Source organism: Emys orbicularis, chromosome 8 (assembly GCF_028017835.1).
Source record: "Emys orbicularis isolate rEmyOrb1 chromosome 8, rEmyOrb1.hap1, whole genome shotgun sequence".
NCBI classification, from domain to species: domain Eukaryota; kingdom Metazoa; phylum Chordata; order Testudines; family Emydidae; genus Emys; species Emys orbicularis.
Window position 1 is genome coordinate 29,487,447 of NC_088690.1, and position 24,043 is coordinate 29,511,489.

Sequence of the window (24,043 nt, forward strand, 5' to 3'; positions counted from 1 at the left end):
AGGCTGCGCGCTTGGGGCCAGCCAGGGACACCGCACACGCGCCGGCCCAAACAGGGCCCTTCTCCCACAGGGGCCGGCAGCGAAGAGAGACGGACGCGAGCGTGCGCGCGACCCGTGCCGTCCCCAGCGCGGAGAGGGACGCACCCTCTGCGCTCCCTCCCGTAGCCCACCTCGCCTGACGCAGGCGCACACAGTTTTGCGGGTTCTATTTTTATCGCGGTCTCGCCGAAGAAACGCTCGTTCTCGCCTCACTCGCACTGCGCAAGCGCACAAACCAGTTGCTGGTTGGTCGGAGAAGAGACAAGTGAGTCCCGCTGCACCCTGCCTTCTCCACCCCCGCGGACTCTCGCTTCCGGTCCCTACCTATGCCGGGACCGTGCTTCCCGTTTGCGCAGGCGCAGTTAGAGGGTCTAGTGGCGGCCCCGGAAGGAAAATGCCTGGCCCGGGCAGCATGGCTAGCGGAGCGGCGGGCTCGGCCGAGGGGCCCGGGCCCGGGGACGCGGCGCGGGCCCCGGAGCAGGCCCTGTTCCCGCCGGGATTCAGCGTGTCCGAGATCAAGAACAAGCAGCGGCGCCATTTCATGTTCCTGCGCTGGAAGCAGCAGCAGAGGAAGGTGGGAGGCCGCGGGCGCTCAGGTGCCCTGCCCGGGCCTGCGTGCGGGGGGCCCCTTGCTGACCGGGCGCCGCCCGTCCCTCCCCGCCACCCCTTAGGCTGCCTGCGGGGGTCAGAGCTCTGCCCGCCTGGGGGGCGTGTTGCAGTTGCTTGTATTGCAGCACGTGGGCCAGGACCCGCTGGGCTCGGTGCTGTGCAAACAGTCGGGAAGACAGCCCCTGCCCGGAGAGCTCACACGCTAAGTATAAGGCAAGCCCCCGTGCAGCAGCAGACACCCAGGGCAGCACTGGAAACAATGTTTCAAAGGGGGGGGAGGGAGCTTCCCACTTTTGGCTCTGTCACTGAGTGCATCAATAAAATACTTCCCAGCAAATGGTTTTGAAACTAAAGTCACTCCTCTCTGTGAAGGGGCCGCGGATGGACCCAGTGTAGAGAGGGGATTCCTGTGCTAAGGCCAGCAGTGTGACAGGTATATGCAGAGCTGCCTTTAACCTACTGTTCCCAGCTAACCAATCAGATGTCTGTCTTATTCAGGAGAAATTGGCAAATAAGAAAAAACGGAGAAAGGAGAGAGAAGCCCTTGGAGATAAGGTAAAAGAAAGTTATTCATAGTGTCCCGTGTGTTACTATTTGTGTCTGTAAAACATTATACATGGTATAATATTCATATCCCTTTTAAAATAAAAAAAATAAGTTTAGTATTATAACTTTTGCAGTTTGATACCTGGAATTATTTCTCTAAACATGCTCTAACAAACTGGGGATAGTGGATGCTTTATAATTTTGTAGCCAGACCATTTGTGATCACAGTGCTGTTCACATCTATCTTTTGAGATGCAGTGAGTATTGGTTAGAATCTAAAAGAGCCATTGTTTAATATTCTGTTGAATTGTGGTATGACTCTGGGCAGTAATTTCTCAGGTGGCTCAGTCAAATGAACTGTAAAATTGGGAAAAATCAGGGCCGTCCTGAAAATAGGTTCTAGCCATTTGACAGAATCACTATACAACACTGTGTCTCAACAGCAGTCCTGGGTAAACTGACTATAAATACTCATTTATACTAACCGTGAATAAATTGTATTTTGCTTGTTGCTGAAACCCAGTGACACGTGAGGGGGAGGGGGGTCTCCACCGTTGCAATGTTCACAAGGAGCTGGAGACATTACTTGTACATTCCTGCACTAATGCACTCTGTATCTAATGCTGCTTTGAGTGAAACAGCCTAACGCTGTGTGATCTTAATCAACTTTACAGCGGATGCTGTGGATAAAATATTTTGCAGCAGGAACATGGTGCTTTTCTTTCACAGCTACTGGCTGAAGCCTGGAGAGAATGGTGGGGAAGAAAAAAAACAGGCTGACACAGAAAGAAGAAACGGGGAACATAATGGGGAACAATCATTTCCTATGAACTTGGAAACTAAGTGGGTTGAATATTGTAGCCATGTGTTCTGCTCCATATATTGCCTCTCTAGTATTAAACTAATGATCTCCTTTCAGAATTAAAGTGATGGTATCACTGATGTACAAACAAAGTAAGGCCTCGTCCACACTTAAAATTGAGGTTGATTTAGCTACCTCGGTTGGGGTACGAAAAATCCACATCTGTAAGCAATGTAACTATGCCGACTTAACCTCCAGTGTTGATGCAGTTAGGTCAACAGAAGAATGGCTCTGTTGACTTAGCTACTGTCACTCAGGGAGGTGGTGTTCCTACACCAGTGGATAAACCTTTTTTTTTTTTTTTTAAATAATGAAGATATCCTATCTCCTAGAACTGGAAGGGACCTTGAAAGGTCATTGAGTCCAGCCCCCTGCCTTCGCTAGCAGGACCAAGTACTGATTTTGCCCCAGATCCCTAAGTGGCCCCCTCAAGGATTGAACTCACAACCCTGGGTTTAGCAGGCCAATGCTCAAACCACTGAGCTATCCCTCCCCCACTTTTCCATTGGTGTAGGCTGTGTCTGTACTATGGGTTTATGCCAGCATAGCTATGACAACATATCTATGCCAGTATAGTCTCTGTAGTGTAGACAAAGAGCACAACTTGTTCTAGGTTCTCAACCTTTTTCTTTCTGAGGCCCCATCAACATGCTATAAAAACTCCAAGCTCCACCTGTGCCACAACAATTGTTTTTCTGCATATAAAAGCCAGGGCTGGTGTTGTGGGGTAGCAAGCAGGGCACTTGCCCAGGGCTCCATGCCACAGGGGGCCCCACAAAGCTAAGTTGCTCAGACTTCAGCTTTAGCCCCAAGTGGCGGGGCTCGGCTTCTGCCCTGGGCCCCAGTGAGTCTAACACCGGCCCTGCTTGGCAGATCCACTGAAACCTGTTTGCGGCCCCCCCTCCCCAGGTGGTCTCAGACCCCTGGTTGAGAACTGCTGTCTTACGGTATCTTCCAGCTTTTAAAGAATTATTACTAAAAACTGACATAAAATACATTACAGAATAATTGAGTCACTCATTTGAATGTGGAATTGAGCTCATTGTTTGACTCAGAGCTTGTCTACTTAGCATGGCAAAATGTGCCAGAAGGGTATGATTTGTAAGAAACTATGTTGATGTGAACTAGGTTCCTTTAGAGCATGCCAGCAGGGTTTACGCAAGGTAGTTAGAGCACAACATATTAAAGCACTTAACAAATCACATCCCTCTAGTGTGCTTTGCCAGCACCGTGTAGACAAGCCCTCAGTACCACAAAGTACAAATAATGCCTTACATTTTATTTTTTTAAAGGGGATTATTGTTGTAATTTATTGTGTTCTTAATAAACTACTTTATATTAAAGGCACCACCAAAGCCTGTACCGAAGACAATTGAAAATCAGAGAGTTTATGATGAAACAACTGTAGATCCTAATGATGAAGAGGTAAATGTATAATCCCTACATATGTGTTAAACTATGATTTCCTCCAAAATGTGCTTTAACTAAAAAAGGACCGATTATAAACTATGAATATTTATTTTCCACTCTTGTGTTAGGGCATTTATGAATTGATAATGCTGCAGATGATGTCATCCCTTTATCATTTAATTTAAGATAATTTCCCATTGCTGAATAACTTCTTAGCAAGCTTGTCCATCATCTTATCTCCCATTGTATTATACATTGTTAAAAGCACAGATACAGAATGGGACAGATTGATTAAACAATACAGTATAGGCCAGAACTTGGACCCATATAGAATTTTGCTATTGACTTTAATGGCACCAGAATGTAAGCCAAAGTGGACAATTATTTTTAGAAAGAAAAAACTGTGTGTGTTTTTCCTAGAAGTTTTTTAATTCGCCATATTTTTTGTTCCCAGGTTGCTTTTGATGAATCTACCGATGAGTTTGCACCATACTTCAATAGACAGACAGTTCCCAAGATTCTTATCACAACATCAGATAGACCTCGTGGGGTAAAATACATTTATAAAATTTAAGTGTAATCTTTAAATTTTTGTGAATCACTTTATGGGGGGTCTGAAAGACTTAGGCAGCTGATTATGGAATAGAGGTTTTCATTTCATGCTTGATGGTGCAACTGGAGTCCAGAAGTGACTTAAACAACGATCCCTTTGTTGGTAATGGGCAGGGAAACGTCTTAATTGTCGAGTAAGTGGTTCCTCTGTGTCAGAATAGATGTACGTTGGCAGTGCAGCATCAGGAAATGTTTACTGCCACTGTCTTAAGCTTTATCTCTTAATTTGATGTATAGGAGACTTCAGTCTGTAGACTTTTAAATGTAATGCCTTTCACAAGCCCTCTGCATTTGCACAGTCTTAAAAGAACACCTCCAAATTGAAAATTGCATCTCTATCTGCATTTTTTCTTCTGTTGGTTTACTTTGTTTATAGTCTGTTCCTTCCCTTTGATCTCAATCCTGCAATGAGCTCTTCATGGGTAGAGCCCTGTGCCAACACAGTTTTTTATTGCAGGATTGGTGCTATTGGTGATTTTTGCACAGAGCATAGAAGAACAAAAACCACTTTTTAAAATTAGGAAAATGTGATTTGTAAAACCTCAACTTGTCAAGGGACTTGGGCATGTGTCGTACTTGAAACTACTTTTAACTTTTTTTTTTAAAAAGTGATTTATTTGCAAGCTGACTGTGTCCCTTTAATGTTCTGTTACTGTATTAAAAACATGAGTGCTAGTACTTAATATTAGAATTTTTCCACTTTACGGTGTTTGAGGAATAATGGAATCTCTTAAAAAAAAAATATTTTCTGCATTTTTTGAGTGTCAACACAGAGAGTGCTCTCCAAAATGGAGGAAGCTACTGTCCTTGCCCTCAGGAGTTTATTTTCTAAGTAGAAGATGGACAATACAGTTCAGACCTGGAATGCAGCAGAATATCAGACATGTTTTTCTCTAGTGACTGTGTAGTGTTTTCAATGTACAACACTTTGCTTTGTGTTAACATTGGTAAAGTTAATGGAAGAAATGTTTAAGGAAAACACGGTACAGTAAAAGCTTTGTTACCCGGCATGTTGAGGGAATGGGGGGTGCCGGTTAGTCAAAAATTACGGTTAACTAAGAGTTATACTTTCCAATGGAATACGAATTTTCAAAGAATTAGAATACAATAAAACAAATAAACTATAAAATAGTACTCACCAATCCCGTAGTAGTACTGCATTGCAGAGTGGTTGGTTTCTTGAAGCACTTAGGTGTATACAGGTAAAGTTTTCTATTCAGTAGGTTATCTTATGACACCACATATCACTGTATGATACATACACCCAGATCACAAAAAATACACTTAACACTAAAACTATACTGAATCATCAAAGATTAAATTATGTTCAGAAGACACTTCAGGATCTTGCAGTGCCTCAGGGTCATCATTATCAAAATCAATTATTGTAGATGTAGAAGGTATAGGAGATTGGGCTGAATCTGTAATGACCTTATGACACACCCTGGAAGCTGCTTTTTTTGAATAAATCCCTATCCGCTTGCTTACTTGTCTTCTGCCTCTTTTGCATAAAAGTAGAGTGCAGAATGTGCAATTGCATAACCTCCTGGGCAGTATACTAGTCCCGGTTACTAGATTGAAGATTTGAATTGGGAAATATCAGAAATGCCAGTTAATAGAGTTTTCTGATTGATAAAGTGCCAGATAACACAACTTTTACTGTATTTGATGAAGGGGTAGCTTGATACACTTAAAGGAGGAGGCAGTTGTATGAAATGTAACCCTTTTTATGATCTTTACAATATACCCAACAATTGAGAGATTGCAATCAAGGCTTTCTATTGTGCAGAGAACAGTGAGATTCTGTGAACAGCTGTCTACTATCATACCAAACTCACATGTTTACTATCGAAGAGGACTGGCTCTGAAAAGAATTATCCCACAGTGCATCTCAAGAGACTTCACAGATCTGATTGTTATTAATGAAGATCGCAAAATACCAAGTATCCTTCATATACAAGAGGGAGTTTCTTCATAGAGTTATCTGTATTATATGATGAAGATATTAGTACGCTAATTCTGAACAAAGTTAAGAAGAAAGTAATTGGGCTATGTAAGTCTCCAAGATCTCTCCCAGATCCTTTATGCTTTTGTCTTCACTTCACTGTAAACTTCAAGTTGATGTGCAATTTTTCACTGTCTTTAGAAGTTAAGAACCAGTATTTCTACTTTTCTACAGGCCAAATATGAAACTAAAGGCCATTTTTGGCTCTGTCTCAAACTGTAACTTAAAACCGTATAAATACAAAGTTACAAGAACAGTAACATGCTACTCTGATATCTGCATGCCTCACAGCGCAGGTGCCATAATATGGTTCCATATTGGTATTAGATGTGGCCACATCCTTATATGTATTAAGTATCAGGGGGTAGCCGTGTTAGTCTGTATCTACAAAAACAACAAGGAGTCTGGTGGCACCTTAAAGACTTAACAGATTTTATTTGTATGTATTGTTTTTATGTTTGATCATAATGGCATCAATTTAGCTCTTTAAATGGAGGGATATTCTTGGTGAATAGGTAAAGAAATGCTGAATGTATCCAATATACTGGCATTGTATGTATGGCTTGGATTTCTTATCAACAAGTGAATCACTATTTTTCTGAGACCACTTAGTGCATGAATACACATTCTTATTGCACTAAATTTAAGCAGTTTAATCAGCTGTTGGATTTTGTTAATATATGTAAACTTTCATTAAGTTATGTTTATAGTGATCTATAGCAAAATAGAAAATGAACAAACAAATAGAACATAATGTGTTCTGGTTAACTATTTGACAAAGTTTTAGTGATACTTAGTATATTAATACATTTTCTATAGTGTCTTTGTGTAAGTATGGAGATTTTAGTAATATAAGACCTTGTTACAGCATTCCCAAGCTCCATTATTGCTGAGAAGAGGGTAGGTATAGCTGTCTTATATATGAAATATAGGTTGTGCAAATTAGAAGAGTTCTAATATAATGTTGACTGTTTCTGTGGAATTCAACACAGGTTTCTATATAAATCACTTTTGTTGTATTCTGTTTAAATTGCATTCTGAACTTCATATCTATACCAGCTTTTCTTAACTCTCTGAAACAGATGGACTTGTTTTAAGTCATTTGCCTGATGGTCCAACTGCTCATTTTAGAATGAGCAGTGTTCGTCTGCGTAAAGAAATAAAGGTGAGGTTTATTATTCCCCTCAATAACAGCAAAAAACTAATAAATGCATGATTCAAATTGCTAAGTGGTATAAGTTTTTTCTTTCACATTTTCTTAACTTTTGTCTACAGAGGAAACTGTTCAGACTTGCATGATGTTCAGTTGGTTTCATAAAGATGGTGATGTTGTACCGTTTTTGAGGCAAGGAGGACCAGTAACACTATTTTCTAGTTTGACTTCTATTGCCTCTGCTATGTAAGACTTTTACCCAACAATTCCTGCAGTGGATTGATTGCTTTGTTTTTATCTCGGATACATTTTTGCACTCATTGCAATAGCATTATATAAAATCAGTTGTGTACCGACTCCAAAAGTCTCTGTTCTCCACTTTGTGTAGATACTCTTACTTTGTTTTTTATACAGTGCCATCACTAATGTATAGGAATTTTGATGGTGTACTGGAAATACTGAACTCTTTAGCCCCAACTAGTCTAAAAGCACTGTGCTCTTTTTTTTTAATGCACTTTAACAATGAAGGAACTGAAATGACCTTTAGTCAATCTGGCTTCATTAAAAGTTGGCCTGGATGGATGGATGAAAGGGTAGCTTTGGAAGCAATTAGACTTGAATGTCCACAGAGACTTTCAAGATTTTTGTGATGGATGAACTGATTTTTTTTTTTGGGGGGGGGGGGGGGGGGGTTAGTGGAATTATCCTTTCAATATTTAGTGAGGGGGAAATATAGAATGAATAACTATCATTCTCTTCACATTTATTCAAGAAATTTGGTTTTTTTGAACAATGAATTAGTAGAATTTTGAGGTCCTTAAATGTTGCCAACTGATGCTGCACTATATATATGTTCTTTATGGCATTTAACATGGGGAGTTAATACATCTTTTGGCCTTAACCTTCTTCCCCTCTCTTTTATATTAGTTCAAATTTCTGTCTTTGAATATGTATCTTTGAAAATGTTTTTTGTATTTATCTTATCCTCCCTACCTTGTTACTTTCATTCCAGCGAAAAGGAAAGGAGCCCACAGAACATCAACCTGAAGTAATCCTGAATAACTTTACAACACGACTGGGCCATTCCATTGGTCGCATGTTTGCCTCTCTCTTCCCACATGATCCTCAGTTCATTGGAAGACAAGTAGCTACGTTTCACAATCAGCGAGACTATATCTTTTTTAGATTTCACAGGTAATCTTTTCTCAAATTTTGCTAGTGGCTAAGAAAAACTGCATTCCTGTAGCATCCCACCCTAATGTGTTCCCCTTTGGCTTTGAAGGTACATCTTCAAGAGTGAAAAGAAAGTGGGAATTCAAGAGCTTGGGCCACGATTTACCTTAAAGCTGAGGTCTCTTCAAAAAGGAACCTTTGATTCCAAATTTGGAGAGTATGAATGGATTCACAAGGTATGTCTTTCAGTAATGAGATCAGGATGGGCACTTAAAATTTTGGCATTCTGAAACATAACCACAAACATCAGCCTGAAAGAAAAGTAGTAAATGACATTTAAAGAATGGACATGGCTAACTGAAACTTCATTTAGAGTTTTTAAAGAAATATAGCAGAACCTTTCTAACTTGCATATTGGAAAATAAGTGGTCAATAAAAAAAAGCAAGGATAACGAGTACTGATATACCTCAATCAGTTATTTGTAAAGTCTAGTTGAACTTTAGCATAATTGGTAGTATACAAGTGTTCTGTGATAGAACTTGTAAAGTCTTACTGAGACGTTATTACTGTGGACTTGCTACTGGCTTGCTGGTAAAGTTGATTAGAGCTATTTCTGTTTGCAAATGAGTAGAATAATCATAATGTGCAAATAAGTGAAGCTTGATTGTGTGCATAAATATCTCAAGTCAAACTGACATTTTAAATAAAATGGGAGTGATAGAATAAATAGGTAGTATTAAACCAATACACTAGTCATTTTTTGCCATGGAGTTGTAGCACTTGGCTTCCAAGTTTAGAAACATTAGGCAGCATGCAAAGCTACAAGAGGGAAAAGCTCTGGTACACTTTGATCACTGAGTACGTGGTAGATGTAGTCACTTTTTTAAACAGAAATGAAAGAACCATATTCACCTTTATAGTGTGTGTGTCAGCACATCTATGAGCCATCTATGTGATCGTGATAATGCCACACCTAAAAATGGAACACGTACTCTCTGATCTTCATCTCCCCCGCTGCTAATCCTGGCAGGCTGAATCCAAGAACTAGTTAAAGTATATTGCAGCTGCAGTGCCACTTGGAAGATACATATCACCTTCCTCCCCCTACTATAGTTTTGTTTTAAAATACGTATTTTCCCATTTCTTTAGTGTTTGCTACTGTGACATTTAACAGCAAATTTTATAGTGAATATCTTTTCTTTAAATTTCAGCACCGTGAAATGGACACAAGTAGAAGAAAATTCCACTTATAATGATCATCTAGTTCTACCTGATTAATAGGAGTGCAGAACTTTCTTGAATTCTTCTGCAACTAAATTGAGTCTGGCTTTGGTCCTGTCATCTCAAATTCGTTGTTAAACAATGTTGCTCATCACTGAGCCATGTTATCTGCACAGGCAAGCGGACTACAGACATCTTCAAACTTTCTACAATAGATGTTTTGAAACACGATTGGTGTCATCTTCAACGTTCCCGCTAGGCCTCAATGCTGACTCCTAAAGCAGTGCTACTGCCTCTAAGGGTATGTCTATGACGCAGCTGGGAAGCATGCTCCCAGTGCTGGTAGACAAACATGTACTAACTCTGCTTGAGCTGGCATGCTAAAAGCAGCAGTGTGGCTGTGGGGGCGGCATGGGCTAGCCACCTGAGAACAAACCTGCCTAATCCCCTGGGAACGTACTCAGATGGCTAGCCTGAGCTGGGGCTCATGCCACCCCCAGCTATACTTCTGTTTTTAGCACTCTAGTATGAGTAGAGCTAAGGCATGTTTGTCAACCTGCACTGGGAAGCATGCTATAGAATGCTGAGTAGACCTATCGTTTGATTCAAAACTGGCAAAGTTTCCTAGAATGTGAGTAGCAGCTGCCAGTAGGTTGAACGGTAGAGACTGTATCATGACTACCCCAATGCCTTAGTAACAAAGCTGTTTGGGAGTAACATGATTGGTTGTGCTTGAAGGTAAGTAGACACAGACTCTACTGTCAGTTAAAATAGGTCAGACACAAACAATGTTGCCCTGTTTCTGTAAATTGTGCTGTATCATTGCCATAACAGCTCTACTTCTACTGTTCCAAGAATGGTATTTCATAACCAGATTGGCTGTACTTGAAGAAAGACCTTATTGTGAGAGGTGGAGTATGAAGGAAAAGATATCTGCCCAGAGACATGTATAGTCTCTTACTAAGACAGCTCAGCGTTAAAACACAGGGTTCCAAAAATGGAGCAAGTGTGTATATGTAGCTGTATCTTAACTTGATTAAATGCACACACTGTCGGAAAGGCAGCTTCTTCCATTTGAGTAATTTGCCTCTTGGTGCAAATACAGCCCTAATCTGGGTGCTAAACAGCTATCTAATAGCTGGCTAGTTGTTTAACAAATTGGTAATCAAAGTCCACTTTGTAGACAAACACTTTAAATCAGCTAAATGGGTGTGAGGAATTGGGCTGTACAGTTTCCAAGAGGGACTTTTGTAACTAATCAATCGGTCTTATTTTGCTTTTAAGAACAAGTAACATGAAAATTATGAAGATACTTTATGTATCTTGGGTAGAAAAGAGCAATGGTTCTTCTCTACGGCAAGTAATGAGCAAAACAAAAATCTTCACTGGCTTCAGCATCTGAGCACCAACTTTGTATGGGCATGGATGATGTACTTCTGAAGAAATTTAGTGGTTTGGCTTCAACTGGAATTGTTACAGGCTAGTGATGTGGAATACCCACAATATTTGAAGTCTCAGATCTGAGTATGCTTTAGTAAATATACACCTAAAATAACTTTGGAGAAGTATCAGAGTCACAGTATTGAAACAGTCCTACAGTAATTCCAAAAACAGATTAAGTCAAAACATTTTTATTTTTTGCTTGGTATGTAAAACTGATTCCCTCATGAAGTAGAAGTTATTGCAACTAGCACACAGTTCATTTGGAGAGGTAGATGGTAAGAGGTTTGACAACAGTAGCGATTTACACAGTTAACTTGGCACATTGTTAAGGCTAAGCTTTTGTACAGACTTCAAACCAAGGCACTCTTGGAGTCACATTCTCTCCACACAGAGCAGCTGTGAAAAGGTATTAGAAGATCTGAAAGACACACACACACACACGCAAAAAAAGTGGTTAGAAAAAAGTAATGAAAATCTGTATGTATGCTTGATGAAAGTACTCCCACATATATCTTTTGTTATAGATGACACCACAGACAAGTAGGTATACATTAGTTTACCTTCACAGGTAGCTCATGGGACAAAGGGTGGTTTTCATTGCCATCACTCTCAGAAGTTTATATACTGTAAATTCTCCCAGGTAGGATGTTATACAGCAGGGACTAAAGGCAGAATCTAACTTGTACAAGTGAATAGGGGAGCTGAATCTATTAAACTGAGTGGTCTGAACTGGTTGACCAGAGAAAATAAATTATTCTACAGCAACAATAGTTGCAAACTCTCTCTTCTGAACACCACCTCCACTTGGAGATACCCAGACTATGTACTGGGTGAGAAGTGGTAGCTACTGCCTCCAAGTGTTGCTAACTTTTCTGGCTCATCCTAAAAAAAAAAGTAGGGCTCTCCCCATAAAGTTTGCTGTTTGGGGAGGTTACAGGAAAAGAAACCTCTCTTTTACAGGTAGAATGCCTAAACTGTTGTCCTAAGGACTTCTGCTTGTGATGTCAGCAGAAACAGATGTTTCAGTCCCACCCCAAGTTGTGATGGTAGGGGCTGGGACTTGGAAATAAAATTTAAATTCTTATTACAAGGAAGGGGTAGGGGTTTTTTTGAGTGGAGTAGGAAAAGGAATTGATTACCACTGCATCTTAATTCTTGGGTGTGGGTCTCAGGAAAAGCTTAGTATAGAGCAGAATCTTACACTGCCAGAATCCATGCTCTACCTCAGTGGTTCTCAAACATTTGTACTGGTGACCCCTTTCACATAGCAAGCCTCTGAGTGTGACCCCCCTTATAAATTAAAAACACTTTTATATATTTAACACCATTATAAATGCTGGAGGCAAAGCAGGGTTTGGGGTGGAGGCTGACAGCTTGCGATCCCCCATGTAATAACCTCATGACCCCCTGAGGGGTCACAACCCCCCGTTTGAAAACCCCTGCTCTACCTGCTCCATGGACAAAAGACTTTAGGACTGGCAAATAGGATATTGTTCACTAGCACTAAATTCTTTTCTTTGGTGAGGAAATGAGCAGTATATTTGAGTTGAAAAAGTTTACTGAAAAGTCAGAACTTTTTAAAAATATACTCCATAATGAATGTTGTATACATTTTAAATGAATGACCTGATGACAGCTTATTTTATCAGAACAAACAGGAATCATAGAATATCAGGGTTGGACGGGACCTCAGGAGGTCATCTAGTCCAACCCCCTGCTCAAAGCAGGACCAATCCCCAGACAGATTTTTTCCCAAGATCCCTAAATGGCCCCCTCAAGGATTGAACTCACAACCTTGGGTTTAGCAGGCCAATGCTCAAACCACTGAGCAACTTGTATCATTTTTTATAGTTTAAAAACTTACCACGGAAAGAGACCAAGATAGTTCACCAAATTACAAAAATGAACAGACTTTCTGGGGTCTGAATGGATTTGTACTTGAAGACACTCCTGTCAGTAGGGGATCATGTTGTGCATTCTGCAGACAGAACTGCTTCAAGTCTGCTGCGGCTTGAGAAACCTAGTCAAAGTAAATTTTAAATTAGCATTCACAGCAAATACTTTATCTTGTATGTAACGTTTTCTGTAGTGTATGGAGGGTGCTGTTTTCAGTACAGCTAGATTTTATTACACACAAAACACTTGCATTTTAGTTTTTGTTCAGAAAAACTATAGCATTCAGTAATACTCTATTTTAAGGGAGTTGGTCTTGTCTTCAGATACTAGGTGCACAGTTCAGCACATTTTTGAAAATCAGCTCTTGGCTACTATACATACAGGTTCCTCAAGCTGAAGTAGCATTTAACACACTATGGGTAATTTTTACAAGACATGCAATCATACACCAGTGTCTGCCACCTAATGCAAGCCAAGACAGTTTTACTTTATACTTTTTCTAAGGGCTTGTCTTCACTACCGGGTTAGCTCAAGGTATAACAAGTGTTGACCCTAACCCAGCTCCTGCGCACAGACAAGTCTCTAGCTTCAGAAAATTGGTGCTTTTAACTTGAGGTGGCTGATTTGGCAGTGTATAGGTTGAAGCTCAGGTGTTGCTAAGACTAGTAAAGGAGTGGGGACTCAACTACTCCATGCTGCTAATCCAATCCTATTGTGCTGCTCTAATGTTTTGCACAACTCCTCTCATTTGAATAAGTGTGAACTTGATAACTTAAGCTAACATTGAAGACAAGCCTTCTTAAGAATAACAAGAGATATGTTAGTATACCATTTTGTATAAATACATTGATAAAGGAATCTATATATGCCCTCAAGAATGTGAAAAATCCACCCACTGTATGTTAAAATTTTCAGTTCCAAACTAAGCAAAGTGATGATCCTAGAAGTGGTATTTATCTGTATTATAGTTGTAGACAGAGGACTCAATCAGAGTGGGGTGACAACGTGGAGGTCACTGTGCAAACTCTTCAGACACAGTCCCTCCCCAAAAGAGTTTAAGCATTTGAATTAAGTGGGAGTAGTGGCTGAAAACAAAGCCAAATTTATTCTGGCCAAACCTTCCAGTATCTGAGCATTGACATTTTATTTTATCTGGACCTCAGATGACCAGTTGTCCTGATTTTATAGGGACAGTCCCAATATTTGGGGCTTTGTCTTATAAGGCACCTATTACCCCCTACCCCAACCCGATATTTCACACATGCTGTCTGGTCACCCTATCTGGACCAAAGCAAGCAGGGAAAAGCCTTCTGCCACTCAAGTGAAGAATTTTAAATAAGTGGTTTTCAACCAGGGGTATTGCAGAGGTCTTCCAGGGGGTATATCAACTATTTGCCTAGTTTTACAACAGGGTACAGAAAACGCACTAGTGAAATCAGTACAAATTTTATACAATGACTTATATAAATGCTCTCTATGCTATACACAAATGTAAGTACAATATTTATATTAAATTTATAATTCTATAGTAAAAATGAGAAAGTATGCAAAGTATGCAAATTTTCAGTACTAGTGTGCTGTGACACCTTTGTATTTTTGTGTCTGATTTTGTAAGCAACTAGATTTTAAGTGAGGTGAAACGGGTTTGTAAAACAAATCAGACTCCGGTAGTCTGGAAAGGTTGAGAATCACTGTTTTAAATCATCCTTGATGCTGTGTCACGCTTAACTAACATGTCTGCAAGTCCACCACCAAATAAATTAAAAAGAAACAAACAACCCTCTCTAACTTAGCCTGAATGTTGTTTTACACATTTGTTAAGCTTTCCCCATGAAATAAGAATAGCCCTCATTTTTGAGAAAAAACAATTGTGGCTGCATGCCCTGACACCCCACCTCAGATAAACTAACTTTATTCTCCCATTCCTCTCCATCAGGAAAACATTCTCAGGATGAGACAACACATGAAGAGCACTATTTTTTTTACAAAAAGGTTGCAGGTACATGAAAACATAGAAGTAAAATGAAAACATAGCAGGCGATTTCTCCCCAATTACTTATTTTGAAAGGAGATCTGCAAACTGTAGCTTGCCAATTTGACACAAGGCCTATCCTAGCCTGAAAGTCCACAGATGATGCGCACTCAGCATATGCGAGGGCTCTAGGAACGTCTCCATTTTATATCTGAATAATCAAAACGGGTGAGAGGCCTGCAACAGCCTAGGCCGGGGCAGTCAATAGGCGGACCGTGTGCCAAACCCAGATCAGTGGGAACGGGCCCGGGCTTTTATTATTTTCTCTGCAGTTTGGCTCTTGACCGAAGCTAATTGACTATCCCAGGCGCAGGCTGAACGAGTCCGTTCCAGAGAGGTGGCAGGGGGGAGCGACTCCGCACCGCAGGACACCTTAAGTTACGGGTCTCTGGGGGAAGGTGCCCAGCTGGTGCAATCCCGCCCGCTCAGACAGCAGCATTTCAGGCAGGCGGCAGCTCCGCCCTGCAGCACAGAGCACCCCAGGATTAGGAAGTGAGCGGCTGGGGCGTGCTCAGCCTGCGGCCGCTGTGCACGCCCCGAGTTGCCCGGCACAGCAGCCCTGCGCGTGGGGCGAGTCTGGCCCCACGTACGAGAACGGCCTGTAGCGCCGGCCCGCCCGCGGCCCGTCCCTGTGCTGCGGGGCCCCGGGCGGGTTCGGGGCAGGGCACGCGCAGATAGCTGGGCACAGGGGCCGGGGGGGGACAGGAGCCCTCCAGTAACCGGGGCCGCCAGCCGCCCCAGGGAAGGGGGCCGGTGGGCGGGGCGGGCGGCAGCTCTGCCCCTCAGGCGCGGGGTCTGGGCGCGGCACCGACGGCCTGGCCGGGCGCCCCGCGGCCTCTCCCACCTTCACGCGGCTCACGCTGGCCTCCAGGCGCAGCTGCTGCACCACCTTCTTCATGGCCGCCACGCTGGAGGAGCCCGACATGGCGCGCGGGGAGCGGCTGGGCTCGGGCTGCGGAGCCAGGCGCTGCTCGGAACTTTAGCACGAAGTTTCCGGCGCTTCCCAAACTGCCCCCGGCGCCTGCGCAACCGCCGCCCTGGCTGGAGGGCGGCGCGCCCGGCCCGGCCTGAGGGGGCGCTGTGACCGCGCTCAGCGCCTCGCTGCAGCAGGGCTGCCTCAGCCCAGGCAGCCAGGGTTTGCTGCGGGGTCTGGGGCGGCGGAGCCTGTGGGAAATGACGCCACTGTCACGATACAGCCCCATAGGTGTCCCGATAGCGGCGTAGCTCCCTAGGTCCTTCTATCGTGGCCATGCCCCCGTCCCAGGCCCACCCCAGCGCCAGGTGTCCCGGGGTCGGGGTTCAGCGCCTCCGCTGGATTTGCTCCGGCCCCTGGAACAAAGGGTGAGAAAGCGTCAGTGAAGGTAATCGTGGCTCCTTAGTGACCCACCCGGGGGTTCTGTGGTGCAGGGCCTCCGCTCGCCCGGCGGTGTTTGAAAAGGGACCGTTACCCAGGAAACCCTTCCCTCGGCCCGGGCAAGGCAATGCCGTTAGCGCAGGGTAAATGCAATAACTCAAACTGAACAAGAAACATACAAGATAAGAATGAAACTTGCGGCTCTGTGGCACCTGCTCGCCAACGATCCCAAAGTGTTTCCTAGATCTACTAATGAAGGGAGCCTCCCACCCTGCTCACCTTTGGAGTAACAGCCCATTTTACATATGGGGAAGGAGAAGCTGCAACTTGCCTAAAATGAGATCACACAAGCCTGTGGCAAAGTCGGCCAAAAACCGCAATCTCCTTCCCTCACTATATTTGAACCAGCAGAAGAACATGGTTCCTAGGAGTGCCCCTCTGGCACTAGTGACTTACTCCTGCTTGGTTCGAGTTCATGTACTGCTTAAACTGGCTTATCCTTTCACCAACACAGGTTTAATAAAAAATCTTACCTCACCTACCCTGCCTCTAGGATGGTGAACAGTTAGTTCTACTAGTATACAGTTTTGTATTAGGGTTTTCATGGATTTTGAGTATTTGATTTATAATTCAATATTTCTGAGAAAAATAAGGTGAATAGTAAAACAAAGTTTCAATCCCTGGCATATAATGTTCCCACTATATATTGTGGGTTTGGGACTTTGCATTTCTTTAGTGGCTTCCAAGTAATTTCTGGAGAAATTCCCCTAAAATGGAGACAAAATGGAAAAAGTTTTTTTTTACTTTGGATTTAGGGAGAAAATAATGTTGTATCCAGGCCTAGAGAGTTTTATACTATAAAATAATGCTTGTGATGAGTCAGAATAAAATTAGCTCCTCACTCAGATAAATTGACCTAAACATTTCAAACTAATTTCAACAGATGTTTATAGGAAAAAATACTATTTTAAAGGACTCCCACTAACTAGATGCATTTTGAGTTTATTGCAATTAATTCAGACAACAAAAGATGAATAGATATTGTAGATTTTTTTTTTTTTTTTTTTTTGCTGAAAAACATCAGTTCTCATCTAAAATCTTTTGACACCTGGTTCTAAATCCCTTATTCTAGAAAAAGATGGTAACTACACAACTGTGATATAGTATTTGATAATAGATATGCTGTACAATTATTGGCCATTTTATAATCCCATTGATTTCAATAGAAGTTAGGAACCTAAATACCTTTGAGGTTCTTGGCCAAAGATCTTACAATCTGGATTTACTTTGACAAAACAGGAAAAAGCAATGGGATAGAGACAGGGAGGGAGGAAAGAAGGAAGGAAGGAATATGTAGAACAAGGCACTGAGGTGAGTGGTACAGTAAGCGTAGGCTTTTTGTTTGTTTGTTTTTATAGTGATAGAAAATTATATCCATGTAAAACACAAGATTGGAGAATTCGTGGTTTTTAGGACAAGGGCCGGAGGAGACAATTAAATCTGTTGTTTTAAAGGAACCATGGTAATCTCAGTCATCAATGAAAAATTTAAACAGTGTTTGCAGTCTAAATGGAATAAGAGGAAGAAGAATACTTTGCACTTTTCAGGTCTTTTTACTGAGGATCTTAAAGCACTTTATGAACAATCATTAATGAAGACTCAGCAGCCATGGGAGGCAGGTGAGAATTATTATTTTCATTTTAGTGATAGGGATACTGAGGCACAGAGCTATTAAGTGACTCTCCTAATGTCTCACAAGAGGGGTCTGATCAAAGTGACCTTGTTGTCCTTACTCAGGTAAAACTACTGAAATCAGGATCAGAACTCAGTGAAGGGCAGAACTGGAAATAAAAGCCAGACACTCAATTCTCTCCTTTTAATGATAATTTGTCTGTCTCTGTTTGTTAATCATAAGTAGGGCTTCTGAATTTAGGTTTTAACCAATAAACACAAATAAAACACCCCGATGCAAAACAAATTAAATTGGTGTTTATCCAATAAACACCAGAAAAGGTTACTTGTGTCTGAGGGCTTGTCTACATGGAGCAGTAATGCAGACTATGGGAGGTGTGATTTGTAATGCACACTAACATATTGCAACATTAATTGGTCTCTGTAGACCCTGCTGATGCCCATTAGGGAACATTACAAAGAGATTACTCATTACAGCATATATGACTGTAATGAGTAATATATATATAATATATACAAAGAGAAAGCCATGAAAAACCATGATTTTTGGACAACTACATAAAATTCAAAAATTGATAACAATAATCCCCCCCAAATTAAATTAATAAACTCAAAAAACCAGAAGCACTAATCATCAGCCTGTCTATACTAGCACATTTGGTACTTGTCAGCAACCTGCCAAGTAGTGAATATTTATGGCAGGAAAGAACCTAAAGCAAGTGTTGTGTAAAAGGAAGTGTACGTGCCTTTTTGATGTTGAACCTTGTACCCAGGCCAAGAAACAACCTTTATTCTGGTTTGACTAGGCATTTGCTTTTACTAGTTTAGATAAGATGTGTCCTGTTACCAATCAGATTTGTCAGCTTCCAACACTGATCCAGGAAGTCTTTATGGGAAATAATGCATTGATGGTTCAATACCCTGCTAAAATGAGAGTTAAATAGCATGAAAAATCTGGGTATTGGAATCAGTGGAGAAATTATTGCAGTTTGAAATGTGCATATCTGTAGGTAGGATTAATGATACAGGGACTTGCCCATTCTCACATCCTCTCTTGCTTTGTGGATGAAGCCAAGTGTCCTTGGAATACTTTTCTGTTTTGACTCATGCATGCTGAAATGTCACTGGTGTGAATGACTGCATGGCTTCAGACTCTGCCATTCTTGCCCATCTACCCAAAATAAATCCAGACACTGAAAGAAATACATCTTGTGTTTGTTAGATGCACTGTAGAAATATATAGATAACTATATACAGTAATTAAATACTTTTTGATGAAAGAAGAATGGAAAATGTTACTCAGAATACTAATGCAAACCTCAGTTGCCCAACTGCAATTATGCAATTCACTGGGTTACTTAGGTGATATTTAGTTGTATAGAAGGTGTGTTCAAATCAAAGGGAGTATTAAGCCTACTAGTCAATACTTAGCTCTTTGCAGTTTGTCTTCCGGTTTTGCTGGAAGCAAAGCCTTCAGCCTGAATCCAGAACTTACTTACAAGCTCTCTGCTGCTTTTTTCTCAAACTTTTGTATGAAGTGGAAACAGATTCAGACTTAATGGAATACCATTTTTGACTTACAGGATTTATCATAACCCATACTGTTAAGTAATGCTAAGATACAAAAGAAATTTAAAAATCCATCCGGAATTCAGTGACACCCAATACAGGCACCAGTGAGTATGTCATTCAGTCAAACTAGACCGCCAACATCAGAGGTGAGAACTTTTGCTCTGAATATTTTAGAAAATCTGTATAACTGTTCTAAATTGTGAAAATTGCTGCCATGCAACATTTTCTGGCAGATGTGTGAAGAAAATATCCGCTTATTTTAAAGACGTGTACATGAAAAACCATTCAAAGTCTAGTTTATATTTAATACCCAAAAGTTTATAGGAGTATTCACTAAAGCTTATTTGTGCTGGCTGTTTATATAGGCCACATATACACAAGGAAACTTTTCCAAAAATTTCCCACTACTGCTAACACTGGTTCAGCTGCATCAAAGATAGCAATATTGGGAGCTCAGCTATCAACAGGGCTCCCATGGTCATCACAGTTTTAAGCATAATGTCACCTAACCCTCCTCAGTTCAGGTCCAATCGTGGTTTCAACAGCCACTGGCCTGTGCACTTGAGTACTTGGACTATTGCTGTAATTGTTAGAAACCTGGAAATGTTTTGAAATTTTTCCCTAGTGTTGTCAGGACCTCAGTGTGTATTTGTCATTAATAAGACGAATGTATGTTAATGGTGGGCCCTACACTCCTTTCTGTTGCATGGCTCAGAGTGGAGGCAAGGAGTAAAACTAGAGCATAAAGGGCCTGATTTTCCATTGCCTTACACTTTGTGTAGCCATTTATACCCATGCAAAGTAGCTGTAAAATGCCAGCATTCTGATCTGGAAAAGTGTATATAAGTACACGAGATGCAAGGCAGTAGAGACAGTGATTAATTTGTGCCAGGGCTGAGCCTGGCACCTATAGGCTTGGCAGTTCATAGCCCCGGCACTTCTGGGCTTGCTGCATCAGTTATGCATGTAAATAAATTGCTTGATTCCCAGCACCTCTTTCATTACAAATTAAGCACTGGGCACTTTCCCTCAACACAAGCACATGGAAGCTTCTCCACACACAGTTTTACACTGAGGCCCTGATCCAAGCCCATTTAAGTTAATAGAAGCCTTTGCATTGACTTCAGTGGCCTTTGCAACAGGCTCTTAGAGCTCTGCAGATTTTGGGAGGTCACTTGTCTCTCTGAGAACTTCAAGTATTTCCAATCAGTTCTAATCATTGCTAGCAGAGTAACATCCAACAGCAGCACGGCTCCTCCTCTGCCCTGACTTCTAAAGATAAAATAGTTCCAACATTATTTCTGTGAAAAATTTCCACACTGAACATGCTGTCAGTTGAAATGCATGCGGTCTAAATCCAGCCCTCATGATTATTTATGTGGCCCACATGAAATATTCAAATTGTGCTGAACCCAAGTTTTCTTTCTTCCTTTTTTAAAGTAATTTTCTAGAATTTATGATTGCAGAGAGAGCCTGCCAAACGTGAACCAAGTGTAAATTGATATAATGTCTGCATGAGTCTGCAAACAATGACTCAGAGATGTTAACTCCTCTGCTGGTCTTGAGTCTGCATTAGTATTTTTATTAATATAGAAAACATTTATAATTTTATAAAATGAAAATGAGTGAGGTTTGTAAGGTGCAGAAAGGGGATATTGGACCCAACTTTATAGTTTTACCGAAGCATTCTAATTTGCAAAAGTGAATCTCCACAATCAGGAAAAAATGTTTTACAAGATATCATTGATAATTATTCCATGGCTGACATTTGTCAGCACTTTAGCTATTTTTCTTATTCGTGAGCCAAATCCTATCACTGGGAAATTTCTAAGTTAATACTGCAGTATTTGGTCCATTATTATTATTATCTTATTGTGAATCTCCTTTCTGCTAGCAGTCCAAAGCCTGTATAACTGACTACCTGATAATGATTTTAACCATGTTTATACAGTACTTTGAAAATCTACCTGACTCTGCAAGTCTAAATGTTATTATTTAAATAGCTGGTTCACTGATACCAAGTAAAAGCCTTGTGTGCATTAAAAACGTGTATATATTTAATCTAATTTGGATCAAATTGTTTGAAATCTGCCATGTCCATAAAAGCATTTTGAGGCATATTCATTTATCATCTTTATTATGATAGTGCCTAGGGACCAATCATGCTGCTTCATTGTTCTAGACACTGTACACATACAGAATTAGAGACAATACCCTCCCTAAAGAGTTTAGAGTCGAAATTAACAAGACAGTGACAGGATCGGGCAACAGTATATAACCTACACCGGAATGAACAATGCAGTGGTTTATGAATATTATGCCATCTGTTTTTTGTTTTGTTATATAAATCCTTTTGGTGGACACCCTGTGTCAATATTTGTATTACTTAAATGCTTACTGTATATCTATAACTGAGATAATCTTCTCTCACTGCATTTAGTTGGTAGAGCTTCATGTTTTTTATGTCCCAGAAGAAGTGTGGAACTTCACATTAAATACAGTTTCTGCAGATCTTACTAGCAAATTCATTTCAGCTGGATTTATAAGGTGAGTAATTGCTAAATAACGAGGAAAAATGCTGCTTTAGGCCCCAATCCTACATACACGCTTGCACATGCTTAACGTTGTGCCTGTGAGTAATTTCTTTATACAGTGCTTCAACTAATCCATGCAGCTGGATAGCTCTATAGGGAACCATTGCAGCACAGCATCAGCTAGAACAGCCCTTGAGGTTCCTGTTCTGTGGTCGCTTCCAGAATCCAGGCGACACAAAGTTGGCACACAGCCATCTTTGCTTTTCTTGGGCTACACCAAACTTAGCTCCACCACACCCAAGAATCTGGACCACTAAAATTCATTTCCAAAAGGGGAATTAGCGAGAGAGAGTGAGTGCCTTCCTTTTAAAAAGACATGATGTTGGACGGATGGTTAGACAGCAACATGAATTCCACAAGGGTAATTCATACAATTGGAATGTTTGCCTGTCCATATTTATTGTCCTTTGTGTAACTTAGACTCCAATCCTGCAATGAGCTCTGCTTGGAACCCATTGAAATTGATGTGGCTTCATGTGTGCATAGGGCAGAGCTCATTGCAGAATCAGGGCCCAAATTTCTAAAATATTTTTACCAGACCTTGCAACAGAAAGCAAAGGATTAACCTTTAACATTTTTTATTTTCTGAATGTTTTTTCTTTTGTAACGTACAAGATATTAAGGATAAAATCCTGGCCCCTTTGCAGTCTTGGGAGTTTTGCCATTGATTTCACCACTAAAAGTCTAATGAGTTTAAGAAACAGAAGTGAATGTTATAGTTAATTTAACTTGAAAAAAGACACTGTCTGACATGCTTTAAAAGAATAGTATCAGAGGGGTAGCCGTGTTAGTCTGGATCTGTAAAAGCAGCAAAGAGTCCTGTGGCACCTTATAGACTAACAGACGTATTGGAGCATGAACTTTCGTGGGTGAATACCCACTTCGTCGGATGCCAGATGGATTTCCACTCCATACGGCTAAATGCAGTGCCTTGCATGGTGTCAAGTATCAGAGGGGTAGCCGTGTTAGTCTGGATCTGTAAAAGCAGTAAAAAGTCCTGTGGCACCTTATAGACTAACAGACGTATTGGAGCATGAGCTTTCGTGGGTGAATACCCACTTCGTCAGATGCCAGACGAAGTGGGTATTCACCCACGAAAGCTCATGCTCCAATACGTCTGTTAGTCTATAAGGTGCCACAGGACTCTGCTGCTTTAAAAGAATGTTACCCCTGACTTCCTATTGAAGGCAGGTAATATTGGTGTGAATGACCAGCTGAAGCCCAATCCACTCCCACATAAAGCAGGATTGAGCCCTAGTCTGTGATCACAGGTAAGGAAGGGGACTATAGTCTTTACTCACAAGAACAGCCATTAGGAACCCCATGGGTGCAGAGAAGTTACAGAAGATCAAAATGATCTAAAGGTAATAGGTACCACCAAGCAGTCTAATACATTGAAATGTTCACTTGCATTGTAAACCCTCTGCATACCAAAAGGATAGCTAGTTGTCCTTGTCACATGAGCCCCAATAAGAACTCCTTACAAAGCATAGAGGGATGCCAAAGTAAATATGCTCTCACATTCTTTGTGGAGCTTTGAGAAGAAAACTAATCACTGATGGAGATCTTGCAATGTAGAAATCAAGTTTAAAATAGCAAAGCAACCCAGAGTGTGGGTATTGCACACAAATTGTGGGTATTAAATTATGAACCTGTTTAGCTTATGGTAAACATATCAAATGTTTATTATGGTATTGTTTTGATGTTGCAGTGAACATTGTATCTGTATTTGCATTATATGCTCGAGCTTTATTTTCAGGAGTTGCTATATGGGCTGCAAAAATTTGCTGTTAGCTAAATCTTGACACTCAAAGGTTTAGACAAAGAAT

At 41.1% G+C, this 24,043-nt stretch overlaps 3 protein-coding genes across 3 annotated transcripts in view; 2 read left to right on the top strand and 1 right to left on the bottom strand.

The window, feature by feature from the left end:
- The first annotated feature begins 451 nt into the window (after window positions 1-451).
- Window positions 452-10,761, top strand: RPF1 (ribosome production factor 1 homolog). Its single transcript, XM_065409327.1, has 9 exons — window positions 452-613; window positions 1,066-1,203; window positions 3,401-3,481; window positions 3,921-4,016; window positions 5,868-6,021; window positions 7,166-7,248; window positions 8,249-8,430; window positions 8,519-8,645; window positions 9,622-10,761. Exons 1-9 carry the CDS (start codon window positions 452-454, stop codon window positions 9,661-9,663), a joined length of 1,065 nt encoding a protein of 354 aa, XP_065265399.1. The 3' UTR covers window positions 9,664-10,761.
- Window positions 10,762-11,246: 485 nt separating this feature from the next.
- On the bottom strand, window positions 11,247-16,051 carry GNG5 (G protein subunit gamma 5). The gene is made up of 3 exons (XM_065408987.1): window positions 15,847-16,051; window positions 12,939-13,094; window positions 11,247-11,492 (listed from the first exon to the last, which is right to left on the bottom strand). The coding sequence occupies exons 1-2, from the start codon at window positions 15,925-15,927 to the stop codon at window positions 12,969-12,971; spliced, it is 207 nt and encodes a 68-aa protein (XP_065265059.1). The 5' UTR covers window positions 15,928-16,051; the 3' UTR covers window positions 11,247-11,492; window positions 12,939-12,968.
- Window positions 16,052-16,268: 217 nt separating this feature from the next.
- SPATA1 (spermatogenesis associated 1) overlaps window positions 16,269-24,043 on the top strand; it is a 36,137-nt gene continuing 28,362 nt past the window's right edge. Inside the window, exons 1-4 of the mRNA XM_065408986.1 lie at window positions 16,269-16,363; window positions 17,964-18,035; window positions 19,632-19,766; window positions 22,061-22,167. Of these exons, the coding sequence (XP_065265058.1) occupies window positions 19,731-19,766; window positions 22,061-22,167 (143 nt within the window). The 5' untranslated portion in view covers window positions 16,269-16,363; window positions 17,964-18,035; window positions 19,632-19,730. The remainder of the gene's footprint in view (window positions 16,364-17,963; window positions 18,036-19,631; window positions 19,767-22,060; window positions 22,168-24,043) is intronic.